Below are 21,431 nucleotides of genomic sequence, written 5' to 3' on the forward strand. Positions count from 1 at the left end.
ACTGTCTGAATGGGCTCCCTTGAAGGACACATTCCAGACATGCTTCCTGTGTTGTGGAGGGACAGGACATGCTCCTCTGAGGAGCACTCCCTGGCCTGGGCAGAGTGGGAGTTACCTTGGTGGCCAGTAGCCGGGTCAGGTAGATCTCAGACACCATCTTGCTGCCCCGGTCACCCTCCTTCTGGTCACCATGGTCATGGTTCTTCACCAGATGCCACACCTTGACCCCACTCTCCAGGTCTGGGGTGATCATGGGGGCCCGGGACCGCAGGCTGTCGGGGCTGCCCGTGTACCTGAAGGAGGAGTCTGAGGAGAGGAGAGTGGTGGAGGGCTGTGAGTAACTGATGTCACCACCTTGCTTGTAGATCCTTCCAGAATCCCTGCCCGCCTGCTACATTCACTCAGAATAAACTCATTTCAGCTGAAAGGGGACCATTGGGAACTCAAATATGATAGATCATTTTAGGGATCTTTGGTTGGCATGAGGACAGAAGAACCTGAAGTCTTTTTTTAGAAGAAGATTTATAAATTCGGTGAATTAGAGAGACCCTTGGGAATCTGGGAGTCCCGTCTACTCTGACACTCCCAGCAATGAATAATTAATAGGTAAAAAGTCAATAGGATATTTTCATCAGTGCTTTCATATAAATATGGGTACTAAAGAGCTGCAAGTTGTAACGCTCCTCTTGGGAGTTAGCGGTCTCTTCTTGCATGGCGACTGGGGGACAGAATTTCTTGAGCCCTTCATAGTGCTGCTGGGTTCAGTCCTTTGGTGCCCTTTGGCTGGGAAGCCCAAGGGCTTAGCGCATACATGAAACCAGAGAAAATAAGGGACAGGGAGGTGCCATCACCTCATTGCCCAGAGGGTGCTGGGGGCCTCAGTACTCCTCGGACTAATTTATTGATCAAACTGGGACACTTCTGAGAGTGCAAGGGGCACTCTTAATAATTCAGCTGAGTCAACAGGCATAGACTGCACTGCCCCAGGCAACCTGGGGTATATGAACCCCCATCCAGGTACCTTCCTGGTTCTGGGCCACTCTGATTCCTCCACCAGGTAGGATTATCAAAGAAAGGGCACGTGCTGCCACCTGCTCCCACAGCTCTGAGGGCAAGGCTGCCTGGGAATACCTGGACTAGGGAGGAACTGAAACCAACTAGCAAGAGCCTGTGCATGGTGCCTGCTGTTAGAAGGGGTGGCGAGTGGGCCCTGCCAGGTGGCAGAAGACTGCTCTGAGCTGCCCAGTCTGCCCTTCTGGTTCTCACCGTATCTGCTGATGGATGTCCGGGAGATGCTGGCAGAGGCAGGGATGTTGTAGGAGGAGGTCTGTTTGGGGACCAGAGCCACCACCGACCTGTCTGATACCTGAGGAGGGTACAAAGGTACAGTATGGTGAATGTCGGCATCTTGGGAAGTTGGATGGTCACATACTCTCAGAGGGTTATAAGTCAGGTGTGGGGTAGAGAGCAGGGAGTACAGGAATACTAGAAACAACCATTACTGCTGTTTTTTGAGCTTTTATTGGGTTAGAGCCGCACAATCCCATATAATAGCTACTTGCCATGTGTGTTGATTGAGCATTTGAAATGTGGTTAATCCCAACTGAGAGGAGCTGTGTCTAAATTGAGATGTGCTATAAATACACATTACATGCTGGATTTCGATGACAGTATGGGTACACATATAAACTATCTTATTGATAATTTTTATACTCATTACGTGTTGAAATGTGATCATTTTAGACCAGTTAGATTAAATAAAATATGTAACATTAATTGATCTTTTTATCTTTTTAATGTGGCTAATACAGAAATTTTAAATTACACATGTGGCTTGCATTATATTTCTACTGGACAGCACTGAGCTAGACCCCAGCCTCCCATCAACTTGGTGAGTTATGCACAAGTATTCCCATTTTACAGATGAAAAAAAATGGAATCATAGGGAGGCTAAGCAATCTCTTAAAGGTCACATAATTAATACATGGTAGAGCTAACATTTATAGCCAGGTCTGTCAGGCCCAGAGCACATGTTTTCTCTTCATTATATATTCTAACTTGGAATTTTATTTCAAGTCACACTGCTCTGAGGCCTATTTTCCTTTTTGGCTCTGCTTTTTTTCTGGCCTGGGTCCTATAATGCCTGGATCACTTCAAGTAGTTTCACCAAAAGGGCAGCCACTCTTGGGGACTGGACGAGAAAGATGGTGTCTTGTCTCGTCCTCTATGAGGGCGCCCCAGCTCAGCACCCAGCCTGCAGGGAGAGGGCTGATAAATGAGGAGCCATATTGAAGACATTTGGGGCCATTTTGATTTAAGATTACCCTCCATCCAATAAAAACAGAGAATCCCCAGAATCGTGGCGATCCAATTAAACCCCTAACGCAGAGGGAATAAAACAGCTATAATAATGTTATGGGCCATAAAACATTCCTATTAAACCATTTTTTATTTTAACAATTTTTATGAACTTTATAAGTTTGATTTATAGGTGCACCAGTCATAAAACCATCTTTCTGGGTCTTAAATTGTCAGTCCCTCTCTCCCACCAAAAAAGAATTAAATGTGGGGAAGTCAAACTATAAAGGAACATTAGTGCTAACGAGATTCCCTGATAGCAGGTTTTAGTGGTGGTGTTTAATTTTACCCTCCCTATAAATCTGAGGAAGCCTGGGAACTTTTTTAACATCTCTTTGTTAATTAAGATTATGCAGATTTTCTTCTGCAGGGGCTCCAAGGACCTCCGACTCCTGTAACAAGAGGGCAGTGCATGCACTTGATGGTATAAAGCTCCAAGGTTCTGTGCCCGGAAAGTGCCAAGGCTCCATTACTTCCCAGCTAGAGTAGCTCCCTGGACTTGTCAGCCGTCTGCACCATCAGCACCAGGAGTGGGAGAGGGGCAGTCTCTACCTCTGTCTTTCAGGAATTCTCCTTACAACGGACAGCCCTGAAATGAACCCAGAAAGCTTGGCAGGGGCAGGAGTTTTCACTCCCAGGGAGAACAGATTACATTATCATTTATAGTTTCTTGTCACCTAATGAAAGATTCACAAGGTGACTCAAATGACCGCAGTTCAACTCAATTGCAGGTCTAGTCACTAAACCTCTCTTATCCTTGGTTTTCTCTGTCTTCACCAACAGGTGGTGCAAGTCCATGGTCAAGATGCCTGGCAGGGCCTGACCTTGACTCTGCTGCTTATCCGCTACAGGACTTAACCTCCCTGAGCCTTAGTGGTCAGTGGGGATAATAATTGCATGTAGTTTGTGGTGAGAATTAAAGAAGTTAAAACACAGAAAGGCTAAGAGTGGTGCCTGGTATCCAGGGAGCACGTGATATCCAGTGAGCAGGTGAATGCTGGTGTTAGTGTTGCTATTAGGAGCATCATCATCAGAGTCTCCCAAAGGGAAGGATACTCCCTGCTGTCCCCTGTCACTCAGGCCTAGCATGTGGGAAGTGACTTGCATTCAGTAAAAGCTCAGTAAATATTTGAGGAATGAATGCATACATGAATGATAAATGACATTGGGGAATTGAAAGTGCTTTGTATCATGAGCACCATAAGAACAGAATATTTTCTTCTTCTGATTGGGAGCCATAGGCTGGAAAGCCCAGTAACAAGAATTAGGGTATCAGAGATAGAAGCAGAAAGACCTCACTCCTGCCCTTTAGAAACTCATGATTTGTAGGCATAATGCTATTTTCTTTTGTACTTTCTTATTCAGCTTTAATTGGTTCATTACCATTGTTCTACAGGAAACAGTAAGCACCATATGAAGTAGCGGTGGTTGGGCATGGATATACGTGTGTAGAGTTTACAGGGAGTGATGACAGCTACCTTGTCTGTAAGTCCATATCCTGGGTGCCTCACACTTTCACAAGCCAGGGTTATTATCTCCATTTTACAGAGGAGGAGCCCAACCAAGGTGCAGAGAGATTAAAGTCATACCACCAATGAGTGGGGAAGCAGGGGTTAAGTACAGTTTCCAAAGCCCTTTCTCTTCCCACTACACCACACTCATGTCCTCTGGGCAGGGGTCCAGGCAGGGTGTCAGGATAAGGGGGTACAGGTGAGTGAGGGGATAGAGCCTGGAGAAGAGCATTTTTGGGGATCCCCAGTGCCCCAGCTTTCTCTGTGCCTATGGACGCTCCTGCCAGCTCCAGGTCCTGGTGGTTGGCAGCTCAATGCTTGAGAGCCCAGCCTGCCAGCCCCTCTGCACATCTTCCTTTCCGAGACAGGGACAGTGGGGGATGTTATTAATCAGACGATCCCATGGGTCTTGCAGCCTGAGGCACTTCCTCTGATTGGTTTAATTTCCCTTGGTGTCTCTTATTTCCAGTTTCTATTTTAGTATTTTTTCTGAATCCCAACCTGTCTACCTGTGCTTAATCTTACAGAGACACCCAGCTGGGAGTGGTTATCATGGGAAGAGAGAAGAGGCGGGAGTAGATATCTCCTTGATCTTGTGTTCTTTTGTTGGGATTTTTTTTTTTTTTTTTTGACTGCTCATTCAATGTGTCCGCCTGTGTGCTAAACACCTCACCTTCTATCTTGAATCTGTTCCATACAACTGCAGGGGGCAGGGATCACCAGGAGCCCCATTTTACAGGTAAGAGAAAAGACAGCTTGAGTAATTTTCCCAAGGACACCAGCTACTAAGTGGTAGCAGGTAAGACCTGAAGAGAAGTCCATCCAACTCCCTGCTCCACTGAAAGTCAGAAGTGTAAGCTGCATTAGTAAGATGCTAAAGAGAGGCAGTGCCATATACCTTAAGGCAGTTGTCCATGTGGAGGGCTTTGCAATATGCAATTTTTTTTTTTTTTCAGATGTAGAGGTACACAGAATAGAAATCCCTAGGCCTTGCCCTAGACCAGTTAAATCTGTTTCTGAGGGTAGAGTCAGGTCATTCATGTTTTTTATCAGTTCCCTCAGTAATTCCAACGGGCAGCCATGGCTAAGAATGGCTGTTCTAAGCTCCAGTAGTAGGAGGAAAGCAGGGAGAGGAGAATCCTTTTTAGACTTTTGAGGCCTTAGAGCAAGGCTTAGTGGGAAAGGGACATTCTGGGACAGGGACAAGGGGAGAGAACCCGCTCTCACCTGGTAATGCATCAGTGTGTTGAGCCGCTTCCAGTCACCCTCGATCTTGGTGGTGATGTCCTCATCTTGCAGCACGACCCGGGCGATCCGGCCTTGGCGCCACTCTGGGTGGAGGGGGTGGTGCAGGGAGCAGCGTGAGCGGGGTGAGGGCTGTGAGCCAGTGTCTCCCGATTGCGCCTCCTCTAGGGACCTGGCAACCTGACCCCCTCAAGTTGGTATCAATGACAGAGCCTAGAGACATGGAGGGCTCCATGGGCCCAGGCAGCAGAGGAAACACCTGGGCCTCCCCAGAGACAGCCCCATCTCAACAGGCAGTGCCTGAAGGGGGAAGCATTTCCCCTGGGCCTCACCTGGCCAGGGCCACTCATGCCTCCTGGAAGGGTTACGTGCAGGGCAGTGCTTCCCTTCTTTCACCCCTCACCCCCCGCCCTCACATTCAGAGTCCAGCCTTCCTACCCAAGTCCATGTCCACCGCCCTTGGCCGCTGGGAATAGGGCACGTTCTTATACACAGCATCAAGAATCTTCTCCTTAACCTGTGTGATGGTGTCACAGTTTAACACCTTCACTGGGATCTCTGGACTGTTCTCGTTGTCGGGGTTGACGCAGTTCAGGATCTACAAGTGGGGAACAGAGGGTGAGAAGGACGGGAGTTGAAGGAGTACTTTGAGGCAGGGAGTCAGACCTCAGAATCTTCTTTTTCCAAAGTTCACCCTCCTTACAGGGGACATAAGGGTAATTTTCTGGTCTGTGACTCAGTTTTCCTCACCTTCGTAACATCTGCCAAATGAAAGCCTGAGACATTGTGTCCACCTCTTCTTTCTCAAAGCACCAGGACTCTACTTTCTAGGTCCTGGATGGTTTACGGGAGACTACAGTCCTGGAGTGAGGCACCCTCAGTGTTTTGAGATGGTTCTAGATGTATCAGAGTTGAGCCTCACACTTCCCCAAAGCCTCTATGTTAGGAACCAATGTACATCTTTCCCATAATGCCAATTACCCGATATCTAATGATGGGTGACCTTTTTTCTCCCCCAATATTACTTAGGGTAACTCAGGGCACGGAGTGCTTTTAGGGCTTACCAAATGAGATGGGACCGGGCGGAAGGGCCCTGCCTGCCTGTCTGCCTTGCTCTTGGTACACTTAGTTGCTTTTGGGGCTCACCCCAGACCAGCCTCCCATCTTCTTTATCAGCCCCCCGGAGTAAGGGGCAGAAGTAGAAGAAACGCATGTGGGCCGAGAGCTTCTGGCTTCCTCACCAGGGTCTTGTACTCGATCTGCTGTCGGATGAGCTTGTCCTCGCTCAGGGAGTAGCGGGCCTCGCCCGTGATGGCATCAATGGGGCCCTTCTCCATCTGCTGCTTGATGGCACAGTACAGCATGAAGAGCGGTTCCCCTGCACACTCCTGTGGGCACACACAGGGCAGGAAGTGTGGACAGACCTCCTCGGGTTTGCACCCTTTCCCCTTCTCTCTCGGAGCCAGGCCAGTGGGAGGAGGTGCTTTAGCACACCCAGGCCAGGTGGGTTCCTGCTTCTGAGGGAGGGGGGTCCCCATGCAGCCCTGTGGCCAGGATCTGAGCAGCAGTGCATCCTGCCCTGGACTCTGGGACCCATCTCACTCCCTTTCTCACCTTTAGGAACTTGTGCAGGAGGAAGGCGAACCAATTGGTCAGCATCTTTTCGGCCACGGACTCTGTCCTGGGGAAGGGAGACAGGATAAGGGGCAGCCCTTCACAGAGGCGTCCTGCCGGTGGGGCCTGGGCTTGTCTCAAGGTCTCCCAAGAGAACAAACAGAGCATGTGAGAATGCAAGACGGGAGTCAGGACACCTGGGTTCCAGCCCAGCTCGCCCAGTAACAAGACTGTGACCTGAGGGCAGGGGTGGCTACTTTCTGGGCCTCAGTTTCCTCTGAAAATGGTGAGGTTGGCCTTTTCGGCCCTGATGGTCCACGGTTCTCTGAACTGCTTTGTCTGCATCTGGGACAGGGGCTGTGGATAAAGGCACCTCAGCATCCCACAGGGCTATAAAGACCCAGTTCTCCCAACTCACTTCTGGCCTCAGGACAATAACTAGAGAGTTTCCCAGTCCTTCTGGGCTTTCTTGCTTGCCTGAGTACTCTGTTTTGCCTATCTAGAAGATGCCTGGTCTCTTGCCCTCCAAAAACACCCAGGGTCAGACTGCCTTGGATTCAAATTCTGATTCTGCTATACGCAGGCTGTGTGACTTTGGGCAAGTCACTTAACCCGTCTGGTTCCTGTTTTCCCTTCTCTAAATGGAGACAGTCATCACAACATCTGCCCCCATGGTTGTTGTCAGGGCTGAATGAGTTAATATTTGTAAAGTGCTAAGAACAGTGCCTGGCACCTGCTAAGCACTATGTATTAGCTGTCATTATGACTGTCATGTGGGGTCTTGGATCCCAGCCCTCAGGTAGAAAGCATAAGTGTTTTGCCAACAGGGGATTTGCTTGTGCAAGCGCTGACCCCCCCACCCACCTTCCCATCCCAGGGATACAGATCTGGGGATCTGGGAAGGAACAAAGGGCTATGACAGACCCTCAGTGAAGGGGATGCCAGAGGGGTATTTTAACTCCCTGCACGTGGTGCAAATTATACCCTCTGGTTGCAGTAAATCCCAGGCATTTGCCAGGGCTGCTCAGCAATCTGGGCCTGGGAGAGAATGACAATGGCAGAAAAAATTGTAGCTTTCTCCCCTGGCTCCTCCCAGCAACCTCTCCCTGCATTGTGCCTGAGATTAGCTCTAATTTAAATACAACAGTTCTTAATGAGAGTTTCTAATGCTCAGATTGGCAGGATGGGGGCTCAGCACTCATAAAACAAAGCCATTCTTCCTCCTTCCTCACCCACGTGGGGCCTGGAAGCCTCAGACCTTGCTAGGGGAAGGCTAAAGAGGAGAGGTGGTGAACACCCCGTCTGCCCAGAGGAGCTCCAAAGCTGTGCCCCGCTCCCCACTGCCGCTACAGAGGGTGGGCTCAGGGGATGCCGAGGTGTCCAACCTCTCCCCTGCCGGGAAACATGCAGTGGGCATGTGTGGTGGATGTTGTGATTCAGATCCAGGAAACTGAGCTCAGAAGTCACAGCCTTCCAGGCTGTCCAAATCCCTAGCTCAGTGCAGTGCAATAGAACCTTCTGCCATCATGGAAATGTTCCTGTCTCTGTGGTCCGGTATGGTGGCCACTAGCCACAATGTGACCACCAAGAACGTAGAATGCAGCTAGTGCTAGGGTGATGGAGGAGCTGGATTTTACATTCTATTTCATTTTAATTTCTGGCAGCTACCCGTGGCTGGACAGCACAGCTCTAGAGGCACGGGGAGGAAGAGACTGTGAGATAGGAATTATTTTCCTCATTTTATCTCGGAGGAAACTAAACAACAGAGAGGTTACAACCCTGGCCAGAAATCACGAAGCCAGCAGGAAGCAGAGCTGGGACTCCAGCTGAGATCCAAGCTAAGGTCTGAGCTCATCTATCACACTTGGGCCGCTTCAGACTCTGTAGTCTCCCTGGGCTGAGGGAAAGTCAGACTGCTTTGCGGAGATGTGAGGACGCAGGCTGCTCTGAATGGGTGTCCCTTCTGGGGAATGGGCTTCTCATGCTGCTTGAGCCTGCTATAACGAGGTGCTCTGTCCCCATTTAGACTCCTGCCACCCTCTCCACCCACTGCTGTGGGTCAGACCTCCGGAGAAGCAGCTTGGGGTGGTTCTTGTTCTCCAGGTTCTTATCGATGAGGTCAGAGAGCAGCTGCTTGAGGACATCGGTGGCGTACTCCAGGCGGCCCTGGAGGCCGGTCATGATGAGCGAAGCCACGTTGCCCCGGTCCCGCATGGAGAAGCTACGCTGCAGCTCCAGGGTGCGGATGAAGGTCAGCAGGAACACCTTGTTGTTGATGAGCTGGGCGAAGAGCTTCAGGGCCTTCTCCACGTGCTGCTGCCCGTTTCCCTGTACCTGGGGTGGGGCGTGATGGGGCAGTGCCCTCAGAGGTCAGGCATAGGGTCTCCTACCCGAGGGTCTCACTGACCCTAGCTGTAGGACCCTATCTTTGAGGCTTATAACGACACCCACCCCATTCCACCCACACGCGATGATGTAGGAACAGCTGATCGAGAGGTCGACAGCCTGCTCTGACCTTGCACGGGGTTGGGGAGGCTGGGATCCATGCAGAGCTCTCAAAGGGGAGGCTGCCTGATTTTCCCAAGGATAGCATAGGAGGTGCCCCCTCAAAACTTCTTCAGTTAACTAGTCTCCCCTTAATCTCCTCTGCCTGGTTTATTATCTTTAGTAAAACAAACCAACAAATGAACAAACAAACCTCATTGAATCCTATATCTTTCTTTAAGCCATCTTAAGTCCATTTTAGAATGAGGCAGGATCTTAGTTAATTAGTTCAGTCATTAATTAAAAAATGACAAACAATGAGCCTTACCCTGGAATCATCCCAAAGAGTCTGGGTGCCCCCTTAGCCGTAACCTTCCTGATTGCTCTAGTTACAAACTACTGACCCCTCTTCACTGTTAACTTTACTCTGTGCTGCTGGGTCTCATCTGGATTTACTAGGCTACCTAGGGCCTGCATCCCTGCCAGGTTGTTGGGAGGTAGGTGTTACCTCCAGCTCCCGCAGGACGGGGTGGTCCTCGATGCCTGGGAACAGGACTCGCATAGCGTAGGTACGATAGTCCAGGTAGGGGATTCCCGAGCGGTCCAGGTCGCTGGTTAGCTCATTGATATCCGTCTGAAGCTCAGCAAAAGCTATGAGAATGAACAGAGAGGGAGGCTCATGGGGAAGCCCCAGTCGGGGGAGGGGAAAGAGGGAGAAGAAGTTTGCCAAGGAGGAGGGGAGGACCCGGGGTGTAGCGACTCTGAGGATTATAGGGGTGTGTCTCCAGAGTGCGGGGCTACTCCCAGCCTGTCTTTTTTAGGTGGTGGGGAAATGTTATGTTATTTTTATGTTATTTTTTCCTCTACACTTATCTATAATTTTGAATTTTCTCTTTACATATTGCAAATGTAGTTAAAACAAGGAAAAAAGAATACCATGATTGGTCTGTCTAGTAATGATCCCAGAGGTGCTGGAGGCAGGTGAGAGACCGTGGCTGAGGGATCCAGCAAAGAACAGAACAGGCAACGTGCTGCCCTTTTCCAAGCAAGACAATAAATCAAGATGCAAAAGCCTAGGGAAGGCCTGGCCACCAGACACTCAGCTGAGAGCCGAGTGTGGGAGGGGAAGGGCTTCAGAAGCCTCGACTTGGTGGTGGCACACCTGTCTTCCCTGCTCCTTCCTCTTCCAAACTCACCAGCCCCGTTGCCAGTGGGAGGCTTGGCTCCACCTGTCCTATTTCCCAGCCCAGCTCTTCCCTGTCATCCAGCAGAGGGCTTGTTTCTGATCTTGACATTTGTGGCAAAAAGAGAAATGTTTTCATTCCCAATTGAGCTGTTTACCCAGAGAGCCTGCCAGGTCCGCAGCCTGAGAGGACGCCAGGTACGCTCGTCACACCTCGAGGCTGTGGTTGCGTGGGACACGGGAGAAAACACAATCTGCACTCCCACACATGTCCACAGCCAAGGACACCAGCAAGCGGCAGCCTTCCGAACGTTCAGGCGGCAGCGCTGATGGAAAACAAACCCCGGGGGAGATGAGGCAGATGCTCTCCTGCCTTTCTTGCCGCTGCTCCCACGTGCTGCCAAGACAGTGTGCAAAACACAGCTGGAACTCCCAGCGGGGATCTGGAGTCTGGGGCTGTGGGGCCCTGAGAGCTCTGACTGTGGGGACACTGAGGCCCTGAGGAGAGGGAGCTGGCCAGATGGTAGGGTGAGTCAGGGCAAAGAAGGGACTAGAACAATGCAGTAGGACCTGGGCCCTCATGCAGGGGGCATTCTTCATTGGACATCTCTGGCCCTATGGGCAAAAGAAGTTTCTGCGAAAACAGGTGAGAGTGGAGTGCAAAGGCACAGCTGGCAGTGATGGGGTACAGACGGGAGTTGTCTGCAGGGAGAAAGGCAATAGGGCAGGCGGAGAAAGAGTGACCCAGCAAGTGAGGCTGTGCTTCCCCTCACCTTCCTTGCACTCCAGGGCCACGCGGGACTCCAGGTTGTCCATCTGCATTTGCAGCCGCTTGAGAGTGAGGTCATTTTCTCGAGACTTGCGCTTGTAGGCAATGAGGACGATGATGACGATGATGAGGAGGAGGCTGCCGCCGGCCGCGATGCTGACAATGGCTGGCAGGGTCAGCAAGCTGTCTGAGATGACACTCACCGAGCCAGGCGAGAACACCATCCCGCCCACGTGAACCTGTGCATTGTACACACACAGACGCACACGATGCACACAGGTGTATTGTCCTGGCATGCCAGCAGATCCTTACAGTGCGAGGAAGGACATGACAGACCACAACCACACAGTGCAGATCTGGACCAAAAGCAACCTCCTGCCTTGGCATCTGCCTTTCTTTCCTTGTGTTGTCAGCTTATACCCATTTTGATGTAGGACATAGAGATGAGGAGATATGGAGGGGGTGAGTCAGGCAACGAGGCGGGAGACAGCCTTTCCTTAGGACAGATCACACATGCACCACCAGGCGGGGAGGAGGCAGTACACAGGAGCGACTCACTCACCATGACTTTGTGCTGCCCGGTGAGGTTGGGAGGCTCGCAGAGCAGCTGGGTCTCAGATACCGTGACAGCACAAGGGGTCTCTCCGATGAGCACTGTGTAGTTGAGTTTGGCCCCTCCAGAGGCAGGAGGGCAGAGGTTTTTGCCCTGTAGAGAACAGCAGTCTTTACAGGAATAATTGACACATGCATGCACAAGTTAATTGCCTAGTTAAAAAGAGATTAAGGAGGGGGGGAAGGGCAGCAGTGCAAAAACCAGGAAATGACTCCTTGGTAAGTTTTTGTGGATGGGACTTCTAATGGCCATACTCTAGACAGAAAGAGAGAAGACAGAGGCAGGAGAGAATGAAAATGAAGAAGACAGTGGGAAAAAGGCAGGGGAGACAAAACGCTGAACCAGAGAAAATCTGGGCGAGGATACATGAGATTTCATGAAAGTAGTGGGGCAACAAATCACTTGGATGGACGCTGCCAGGGACTGTGAGTTCTTGAAATGTGTGTGCGGGTCAGTGTGGCCACAGAGAGGACAGAAAAGGAAACAGTTACTCCCAAGTCACTGCAGCGCCTCTGGTTCCCAAAGCTCCCAAGAACAAACCGAAATATGTTCAAGTATTCCTTGAGAAGCCTGGGTGCAAGCTATATGAATTGATGGGTCGATAGCTATCCATGAGCTCCTTCTGTAGGGAGGAGACAGCTTTGCAAGTCCAAGTGCATAGGAAGGAGAGCCAGAAAGAAAGCAAGTCAGGCCAGGAGTATGGTACGCCCTCTGCCATTGCTGCCCCTGGGGACACTGCACTCTGGAGAGCACTCCTACCTTCAGAATGATGGGCGATCCTGGCTTTTGATCCAAGACTCCAGTAGGGCTGAGCAGTTCAAAGGTCGGGTTGGGGTAGTAGATAAACTTGGTGTCATTGTAAATCAGCAAGGATTGGACGTTGTTAAAGACAAATCCGAACTCATCTGGCCGTTCCACAGTATCCAGGCCGGGCCGGTAGTCCGTGGTCAGGGAGGGTGCCAGGCAGGTGAGAGTGGTTGTGTTCACAACTTTACACACCTAAGAGATCCAGAGCGCCACATTCACACACCAAGTGCCTGGTGGGCAGAGGCCAGGGGCCCGCAGCCGCTCCCCGACCCTCTCCCTGCTTTTGTGCCTCATCACTGGGTTTACTTGCTTGTCTCCACTCCAGGAAAGGGCAGTGAAATTTTGGGGAGTGAGGGGCATTTTAGCTTAATTCATTCATTCACCAACGCTGTTTGGGCATATAGTTTCTAGTCTGTGCTGGCACTGTGCTAGGAGGTAGGGCTATGGAGTGAAATAGTCAGTCTGGAGGAGAGACAAGCATTACAGCCTAGTCCTGGCAGAGGGCCTGGGGCATGGGGGGGGGGGTGCACGGCACTGCTGAATGCATGCAGGGATGTGAAAAATAAATGCCCTGGTGGGAAGGACCAGCTGCTCTAGCACTGTCTGTGTGTGTGCATGAGTGTGTGTGTGTGTGCATGTGTGCGTGCGTGTGGGTGTGCACGGCCTGAAGCAGGGTAGGAGTAACTCATGGAAGTTTTCCCATGGAAGAAATGAATGAGCTTTAATCTGAAGAATGAGTAAGACTTACCTAGATAAAGAGAGGGAGGGGGAGGGGAACAAGTTCCAGGCAGAGGGAACAGCACCAAAAGGCCTGGGGACAAGGGAGCATGGGATGTTTGAGAAAAAAAGCAGCACAGAACACCACAGGGTGTGTGTGTGTGTGTGTGTGTGTGTGTGTGTGTGTGTGTGTGTTGTGTAGCGTGAAGAGCAGGAACTGGTGCGAGATGAGCACTCTGCCCAGTATATAGTCGGTGTTCAGTTAATGTTGATTGAAAATATTGATGAAAAATGGGATTCTGCAACTCTCTAAATTTTTTTTTTTTTTTGAGGTGAAGTCTCACACTGTACCCCAGGCTGGAGTGCAGGGGCATGGCCTTGGCTCACTGCAGCCACCACCTCCCGGGTTCTAGTGATTCTCCTGCCTCAGCCTCCTGGGTAGCTGGGATTACAGGCATGTGCCACCATGCCCAGCTAATTTTTGCATTTTTAACAGGGTTTTACCATGTTGGCCAGGCTGGTCTTGAACTCTTGACCTCAGGTGATCCGCCCACCTCGGCCTCCCAAAGTGCTGGGATTACAGGTGTCAGCCACCGTGCCCAGCCCTCTTTAAATGTTTTATTCAGGACCTCTCTCTCTTCTCTAACCAAGTGCCCCCTAACACTGCACTGGGACAGAAGCTTGGTTTTGACAGAGTTCATGATATCTTTTTCTCTTGGAAGACTCTGGTGGCAACTAAAATCCTGGCTTGGCTGGTTCAGTCCCTCCTTAGCATGAGCTGTGCCATTCTGTCCTGTGGAGGTTTAGTTCTGGGGCTGCCCAAAACAGCAGCCACACTGCAGAAACCACTAAAGGGCCCACGTGGGGCTTGGGAAGAAAACCCACTCCTCCTCCTTCTCTGCCTGGCCTCGGTTTCAGCTTTGGAAGCCGTGGTGTCCCAGCAACAGCCAGGGCATCTCTGAGAACTCCGGTCTGTTCAAGCGCATGCTGTCCTGGTGGGTCCACACATGTTGTGCGTTTGGCCAACACACACACACATGAGCTTCATGTTCAGAAAACAAGACTGTGTGTGAAATTGCAAAAAAAAGCTGACACTTGCATAGAGATTATGTCTAGAGATTAGGTTAGAGCTTCAAGTCCAAGTCTTAACCCTTCCTTTCCAGAGGGAATTTAAGAGTTTAAACAGAATGCCTCACTGTAGCCTTCATGCTGTAGTGGGCGTAAGTACACATTCCTGCCCTTTTTGTGGTGGAATTCAGCAGCCCCTTATGAACCGAATGTCCCTTTCAAGTTCCAGCAGGGTACAATGAGGCATGGGGAGGTGAAGGGGTGTGGTGAAATGGGTACAGCTGAGCCAGGGGGTCCCAATCGCTGGGTTCTGCAAGGAAGACCCCTAGCCTCTATGAGCCTCACCCCCACCCTCTTCCTCTCTGCTGGTCCCACTCTAGCTTCCCTAGACCAGGCCCCTCTATGAATAAGCAAATCACTGCCAAGCAAGAGGCTTCCTGCCCCATGCTGCATCGGCACTTTGTTTGCCAAACATTCCTCTGGGTTTGGCGGCTTCACTCTGGCCCTCCTTGCTATCCACTGGGGTGTCTTCGAAACCCCAAGACAGGGGTAGGCCTAGGTGTGCCGAGGATGAGATGGGGCCCAACCAAGCAGGGCTTCAGGGGCAAAGTGCCTCTCCCCTACCATTCCCAAAAGTGGAGGCATGGGGCAGGGCTTCTGAGCCTCCCATTCTGGAGCCAGCTGATGGAAAACTGCATTCCTCCATCCTTCCGTCTGGCTCTGCCAGCCTGTAGATGCCAGGCAGGTCACCACTGAAGCTGAGCACCCCCAGCTCTGCAGAGGGCAGAGCTGCTTCTTAAGTACTTGGAACATTGAGATTGTGGTGCCCCGGGCTGGAGGAAGCACTGAGAAGATTCCTGCCCAGGGCTGAAGATGAGTCCCAGTGAGGGGGCAGGGGCTTGGGACCTGAGCCTTCGCCCACAGGTGTCAGGTGTGGGGAAGGAAAGGGGCAGCCCAGCCCAGGCTTCTCTTCAATGGCTTCCCGAGGACTAAGGCTGAAGCCTTTGGAGGTCACATACTCACTCTCCAAAATTTTCTCTGTACTGTATGAATTATGTCTTTTATTTTCTGTATGCTGATGCTTTGACATCTGGGGCCTTGCTGATGGGCAAAATCCTAGAGATAGCAAATAACTTGCCTGTGAGCATGCCTTTCATATTCACAAACTGATCCAGACCCCACAGCCCAGCTGCCCCTTTCCATACCAACCTCATGCCCTAATCATCCCAGGACCAGGCTACAAACATCTAGGGACAGCCCCTGGGCCTCAGAGCCTGCTGAAATGACTCAAATCAGCTGATCCTAAACTTGCTTTCCCTGCTGTGCCTGTTCCTTCCTGCAGAAACCACAGAAAGACTCTTGCCAAGGTTTCTCCCCCTCCCTCCCCAACCCTGGTGCCTCCCCCTGTGGCCCCTGGGGCATGGCCTGCCCTCTTCTCTTGGGATCTGATCTATGAGTAGAACAAATTATACTCTGGCCTTGCCATACCAGAATAATGATAAAACCTACATTTAAAAACATGCACCTAATTTGCTTGTTTTTTTTTTTTTTTTTTTAAATTCTTCCTGGATGTGAGCTTACCATTCTCATTTCCAAACCTCACCCTAGGCCCTGGAGTGACCTGTGAGTTTCTGGGGACCCTGAGCTTCAGTCTGGAAATGGAGTGGGGCCTAGGCCTTTTTACTCATGGATCAAGCTCTGCACCTGGCGGCAGGAGGCATGCACCCACCCAGCCCAAAAAGGAGTGAGTGTGGTGGGTACTGAAGGTATGGTACAAGTGCCCCACATCTCCAGCAGGATAGTAATGTCAAGCCCACCAGCATTTCATGCGGCCTAGTTATAAAGAGTCTGGATGTTTGAGATCCACCTTGGCCCTGCCACCAGTCCCCTTTATGATTGGGGGCAAGTCACTGAACCGTTCTGGCCTCAGTTTCCTCTGCTATACAGCGAAGGGGTTGCATCAGATGATGCCTGAGACCTTTCCACAGTGAACTTTCTAGCAATCTGTCATTTTATGTATCTCCGCGTTTCTTATGGAAGCCTCAAATACCCTGGAAATGTGTCTGGGGTAAGAGGGGAGACACAACAGCATCTTCTCCATCTCCATCTTAGCCTAGTTAAGCCTCTGAAGGTCAAAGCAGTAATAATCGTAATTTCTATGAAAAATAATGGCCATAGTACATCTGCTGGAATGTAATTATGAATACAATCATGTTTCAAAAAATATTGACTGAGATGAAGTCCAGAAAAACAAAAAAAATTTTCAACATTTTGGGCATTCTATCCTATGATACAGACAACTTTTAAAAATTACATAGCTCTGCAGGGAAGACTAATATAAAATGTCCAAACTGATCATCTTAGCAACCAGGGTGGAGTTATCTGATGCAGCGACTAGCATTTATCAACTGCCAACCTCGTGCCAGCTGCGGGCTGGCAGGTTACGAAGCGAGGGCAGGATTCATAGCTGAGGGGCGGAGGATCTGGAGGTTAAATGACTTGACCATGCTTGTACCGCTAATAGATGGCAGAGCCCTGCTTCCACTCCAGACGTGTCTGAATCTGGAGCCAGAATTTCTCCAACCATTCTCAATATGGATTTTCATTGGACCTCAAAGTCAACATGTCATAAAACAGGAGTCCTTTTGTGCTGTTTCATAAGCTCAGAAGCCAGTGCTTTGTTACACTCACTATAGGACTTTTTGACGAGAAATTATACTGTCATTATAATATAAAAATCATTGTAAGGCTGAAGATGGTGGCCCACGCCTATAACCCCAGCACTTTGGGAGGCCAAGGCAGGAGGATCACTCGAGCCCAGGAGTTTGAAATCAGCCTGGGCAAAATAGAGAGAGCTTGTCTCTAAAATAATAATAATGAGAAAAAACTAGGCAAACATGCACCTGTGGTCCCAGCTACTCAGGAGGTTGAGGCAGGAGGATCGCTTGAGCCCAGGAGGTCAAGGCTACAGTGAGCTGTGCCTACACCACTGCACTCCAGCCTGGGCAACAGGGTGAGGCCCTGTCTTAAAAAATAAATTGTCGGGTTCAGGTATTTGGACCATGATTCCAGGCTCAGAGTCTTAAGCCAGCCTTCCTCTCCAGTATTCAGAGGCTCCAGCGGCTAACCAGAGCCCATCACATTGCAAAACACTGACACAGAGCTATGTTTACCAAAGGCTGGGGTGGACCAACAGTTACTCACATTGACAGATTCTTTGCCATTGAATTTGACTCGGATCCTTGGCTCCTGAATGACATCCAGGTTGAAGCCTGTGATGGTCAGGGGTGTGTGGCCACTGGAAACAGGCGGAGGCTGGGTTAGGTAAAAACCCCTCAAATCTGGCATGGTGAACCTCCACCTTAGGGATCCCTCTCACGAGCCAGACTTGGGCTGCAAGGATCATGGTGGGTGGTGACCAGGTGCCTCCCTCCCACCTCCCGCCTCACCTGGCAATGCTCCACTCCGGCTCGATGCGCTGGACCCGAGGGTCATCTATGTACTCAAACTGTAGGCTGTTATCCACACGAGCTCGGTCGACACTCACAGAAACAGGGACTGGGCCAAGGCCATTGGATGATGGGGGCGAGACACACACAATCTCACTCATTGACCTCCTGACAGGGAGACAGCAGGAGGGTTGAGAAGGATGGCATGGGCAACGGGAGGTGCCCACTGGCTTGACAAGGGGCTTTGCGCGGTCTGGGGGTATGGCCACAGGAGTGTTCTCCTGTCCTTTTACATTCTACACGATGAGACACATCCCACATCAGTGTAGATCAGTGCCCTCTTTTTACCCAGTGGATTAGGGAGGTAGCAAATTGGAGAAGGGGGTTTGAAAATGAAGGTCAGGCATAGGGCTTCATGGGCTTTGGGGGAACGCTCCTTTTCTGGATTTTTCTAGAATATGACTAGCCAGTGCTTAGAATTTGGTCAGGCAGTCAACAAACATTCACTGAGCACCTACTGTACACAGCAGTGAACGCACAGTCCTTGCTGCTGTGGAATTTATGGTCCAAGAAGGAGAGTATCAGGCAGATAACGCTGGGCAAGCAGGGTTCTCGTCCATGGATTCTTTCAGAATTCCCTACAGCTTCAGGGCTAGGGGACAGCTGGCAAAAGGTAGTGTTCAATTTTTTATGCTCAAAGGATGCCCTGAGCATAAGTCTGTGCTTTCTAAGAACTGAGGCTATGCAATCTCCATGTTTTTCAAGTCACCATAGTGAGGACTTAACGAATGCTTGATCCTAATGGTGACTGGGGAGCCCCTAGGAGCTCCTTCCTCTGGCATTCTCATAGCCCTCACTTCTCATTATTTTTAGAAGTATCCTGCCTCTTTGATATATGAGATATACACTGACAAGTGGGATATATTTCTCACAGTGACTGGTATGGTATTTGGGTCTAGGTGTAGCAAATAACATAAAGATGATGGGGCAGGGCTCTGAATGAACATGCACAGTAATATGTGTACAGCAAGTGTCCCAGATGTGCCGTTTTCTGGTGGGCCTTCAGGTTCATCTTACCCATAGAACTCGCAGGTCTGGTTGCCCAGGTAAACTGCCACGCTGCTCCCAGCCCCGAGGTAATGGCCGGTGATGGTCACCATGGTGCCTCCTGACTCGGGACCTCGGATTGGGCTGAGTGACAGCACAGAAGGGTTCTTTGGAAAGAAGCAGATAAATGACGACAGCTTAGGTTTTGTCCGGAGGGATGAACCAGGGTTAGATTCAAGGATGGGAGAGACTGTCTTCATTCTGGGCATGGTGGTACTTTACCTGTCCTTTTCAATGCTGAATGCTCTCTCTGCTTACCCCAGAGGTGAGACCCTTTCTAAGAAGAATCTCTGGGCATGTCCGGGAAGGCAAAAGAGCCACGTGCTGAAATTAATTAACTCCCCAGAGAGTCGCATGCTCATAACAATGAAGGGAAAGCAGAGGTGACACTGACTAATCTATCAATTAGTTTACAAATTGAGAACAATTTGAAAATGCTTCTCTATCTAGAGCCAGTACTGATTTTTTGGGCACAAAATCGATAGGGCTGAATAAAGCGTCCCTGCCTGGGTTGGACCACTGAGAGGTTAATGTCCTCCATTAATGGCCCATGCACATGTCCTTCTGTCCTTCCCTAAGCATAAGAAGGGCATAGCAGGCCACCTGGTTCAGAGAGCTGTCGGTAAATGTTAGGATGGCTTCTCACACTCTCATCGGGAGGACGGCACATCACTGGCTGGGGCTTTCTAGTAAGCTTACTAAGTAGTAAAATTTAGCCTGAAGCTTAAAAACCTAAAAGGCATCAGGCAGCTGACCTAAATCAGAAAGGAATTGCTTCTGCCTGGAGGACAGTGGAGTGGGAGTGAATCGGAAAATGCATTTAACTGAGCAACTATATAGAAACGAATTCTAGTTTGCATCAGCCATTCATTCGTTGTGAGTCCTGAGGCAAGTTTTGAAATCATTCTTTATTCCTCTGTCAAGTGAGAAGGGTGGGCTAGGTTACCTCTAAAGCCCCTCTCAGCTCTGACTTTCTCCAGATGGTCAGAGTACTGACATTCTCCCCTGCTAGTTCTCCTGCGTTTGCTTCTCACACAAACGCCCACTGTCCCTGCCCTGGGTAAGAGATTAGTCGGCTGGCTGCGGACAGGGCAAGGTACTCTCCAATCTGAAAGAGGACAGTGTAAGAAAAAGGTGGAGATGCCGAGATAAGAAAGCAGAGGCTAGAAAACCGGAAACAAGCAGTAAAATGCTTTACAGAGAATACAATTGTGTGCCCTAAAGATTTTTTAAAACGCTCAGCAAGGCTGGTTTGACCCCATCTGCTAGTGTTAATGCCTTTTAATGAAGTACTCAATGTAGCAATGGAGGTAACTCTCAGAAAAGAGACTTCAGGGGCGGGGCGGGGGGCAAAGAAGTCAGGTTATTGATTCAGTGTCAATATAGCCCAGGCGGGCTGCAGGGCCCCAGAAGCAAGTTATTGATTTGGCATGCATAGAGTGCCAGTTTTACAGAAAGGAAGCCTTTGCAATTCGACTACCTGTTGCCTGTGCATAAGGGATGTTTTCAGGTGTGAGTGTGTGAATGTGTGCGTGGGAGCATACAGAGTGACTCTGGTGGTTCTGCATGCAGATACACAACCCTTCCAGATTTCAGTGACTCGTCTAAACTCCCACTTAAAATATCCTTGGCAGAAAACTAAGCATGTGAATAAATATGGACTTACTTAATTAGGTCCCTTAGGCTATGCGTCCTCATTAGGCTAGAATTGGACTAATATATTACATTGGTGGGACCAGAGGCAATCCCTCCGTGCCCCCAGTCTAGGATCCACCTTCTAAGAAAGGCTGGATTTTGCCTTATTTAGAACTCTGGCCTGTGGGCCTCTGGAACTCCCAAGTCACAGCTTTGTTAATCGCATGCCCATCTCACCCTAGAAAGACAGGCTCCAAAGCAGCAAGGCCAGGAACTGCCTTTCTGGGGGGTCCCTTTTCTCCTCCTTGGTCTGCAAGAAGCCTGGTGGTGGAGGGGAGTGGGGCCTTCTTAGGAGGAGTCTGGAGCATGTGTGTGCCCTCCCTGGGCACCTGAACCCAGCCCTGGACCCAGTACTCACCACAAAGGTGTACTGCTGATGGGACTTGGTCATAAACTCTGGCTTACACTCGCCAATACACAGGTGCACAGGCCCGGAGGTGGTTCCCACAAGGGCATGGCCCATCTCACAGACAATCCTGGGGAGAAAGCAAACCTTCTGATGAGGGGCTGGGCAAGGGTTGGCATCCCTGCCCGCTTACTCTCCCAGTCATGGCAAATGACTTATCACAGTCTTGCAATAATGCTAGATCAAGACTCAGCTTGGTCATCCATCGTGCTGTGTGACCTCGGGTACAGTGCTTTCCCTCTCTGGGCTTTGGTCTCATCTGTAGTGTGAAGGTTAGATGGGATGATCTCTAAAGCCCTGTGTGCCTCTGATATGCTCTGCTGCCTAACCTGTGGCCAAACCTGTTATTCCCTATGCTTAGCACAGTGCCTCGCATTGAGTAGGAACTCAGAATTTGTGGAATAA

At 50.2% G+C, this 21,431-nt stretch overlaps 1 protein-coding gene across 1 annotated transcript in view; it reads right to left on the bottom strand.

Annotated features, from left to right (window-relative positions):
* PLXNA2 (plexin A2) overlaps window positions 1-21,431 on the bottom strand; it is a 222,479-nt gene that overhangs the window by 10,908 nt on the left and 190,140 nt on the right. Inside the window, exons 14-28 of the mRNA XM_017525546.2 lie at window positions 20,979-21,096; window positions 18,896-19,032; window positions 17,819-17,986; window positions 17,574-17,667; window positions 12,537-12,776; window positions 11,727-11,870; window positions 11,169-11,403; window positions 9,721-9,863; window positions 8,794-9,062; window positions 6,729-6,795; window positions 6,356-6,502; window positions 5,553-5,712; window positions 5,097-5,200; window positions 1,267-1,366; window positions 116-306 (exon numbers count right to left, since the gene is read on the bottom strand). Coding sequence (XP_017381035.1) covers window positions 116-306; window positions 1,267-1,366; window positions 5,097-5,200; window positions 5,553-5,712; window positions 6,356-6,502; window positions 6,729-6,795; window positions 8,794-9,062; window positions 9,721-9,863; window positions 11,169-11,403; window positions 11,727-11,870; window positions 12,537-12,776; window positions 17,574-17,667; window positions 17,819-17,986; window positions 18,896-19,032; window positions 20,979-21,096 — 2,317 coding nt within the window. The remainder of the gene's footprint in view (window positions 1-115; window positions 307-1,266; window positions 1,367-5,096; window positions 5,201-5,552; window positions 5,713-6,355; window positions 6,503-6,728; window positions 6,796-8,793; window positions 9,063-9,720; window positions 9,864-11,168; window positions 11,404-11,726; window positions 11,871-12,536; window positions 12,777-17,573; window positions 17,668-17,818; window positions 17,987-18,895; window positions 19,033-20,978; window positions 21,097-21,431) is intronic.

The sequence above is a fragment of the Cebus imitator genome, unplaced genomic scaffold (assembly GCF_001604975.1).
Source record: "Cebus imitator isolate Cc_AM_T3 unplaced genomic scaffold, Cebus_imitator-1.0 Scaffold38, whole genome shotgun sequence".
In the NCBI taxonomy this organism is placed as follows: Eukaryota; Metazoa; Chordata; class Mammalia; order Primates; family Cebidae; genus Cebus; species Cebus imitator.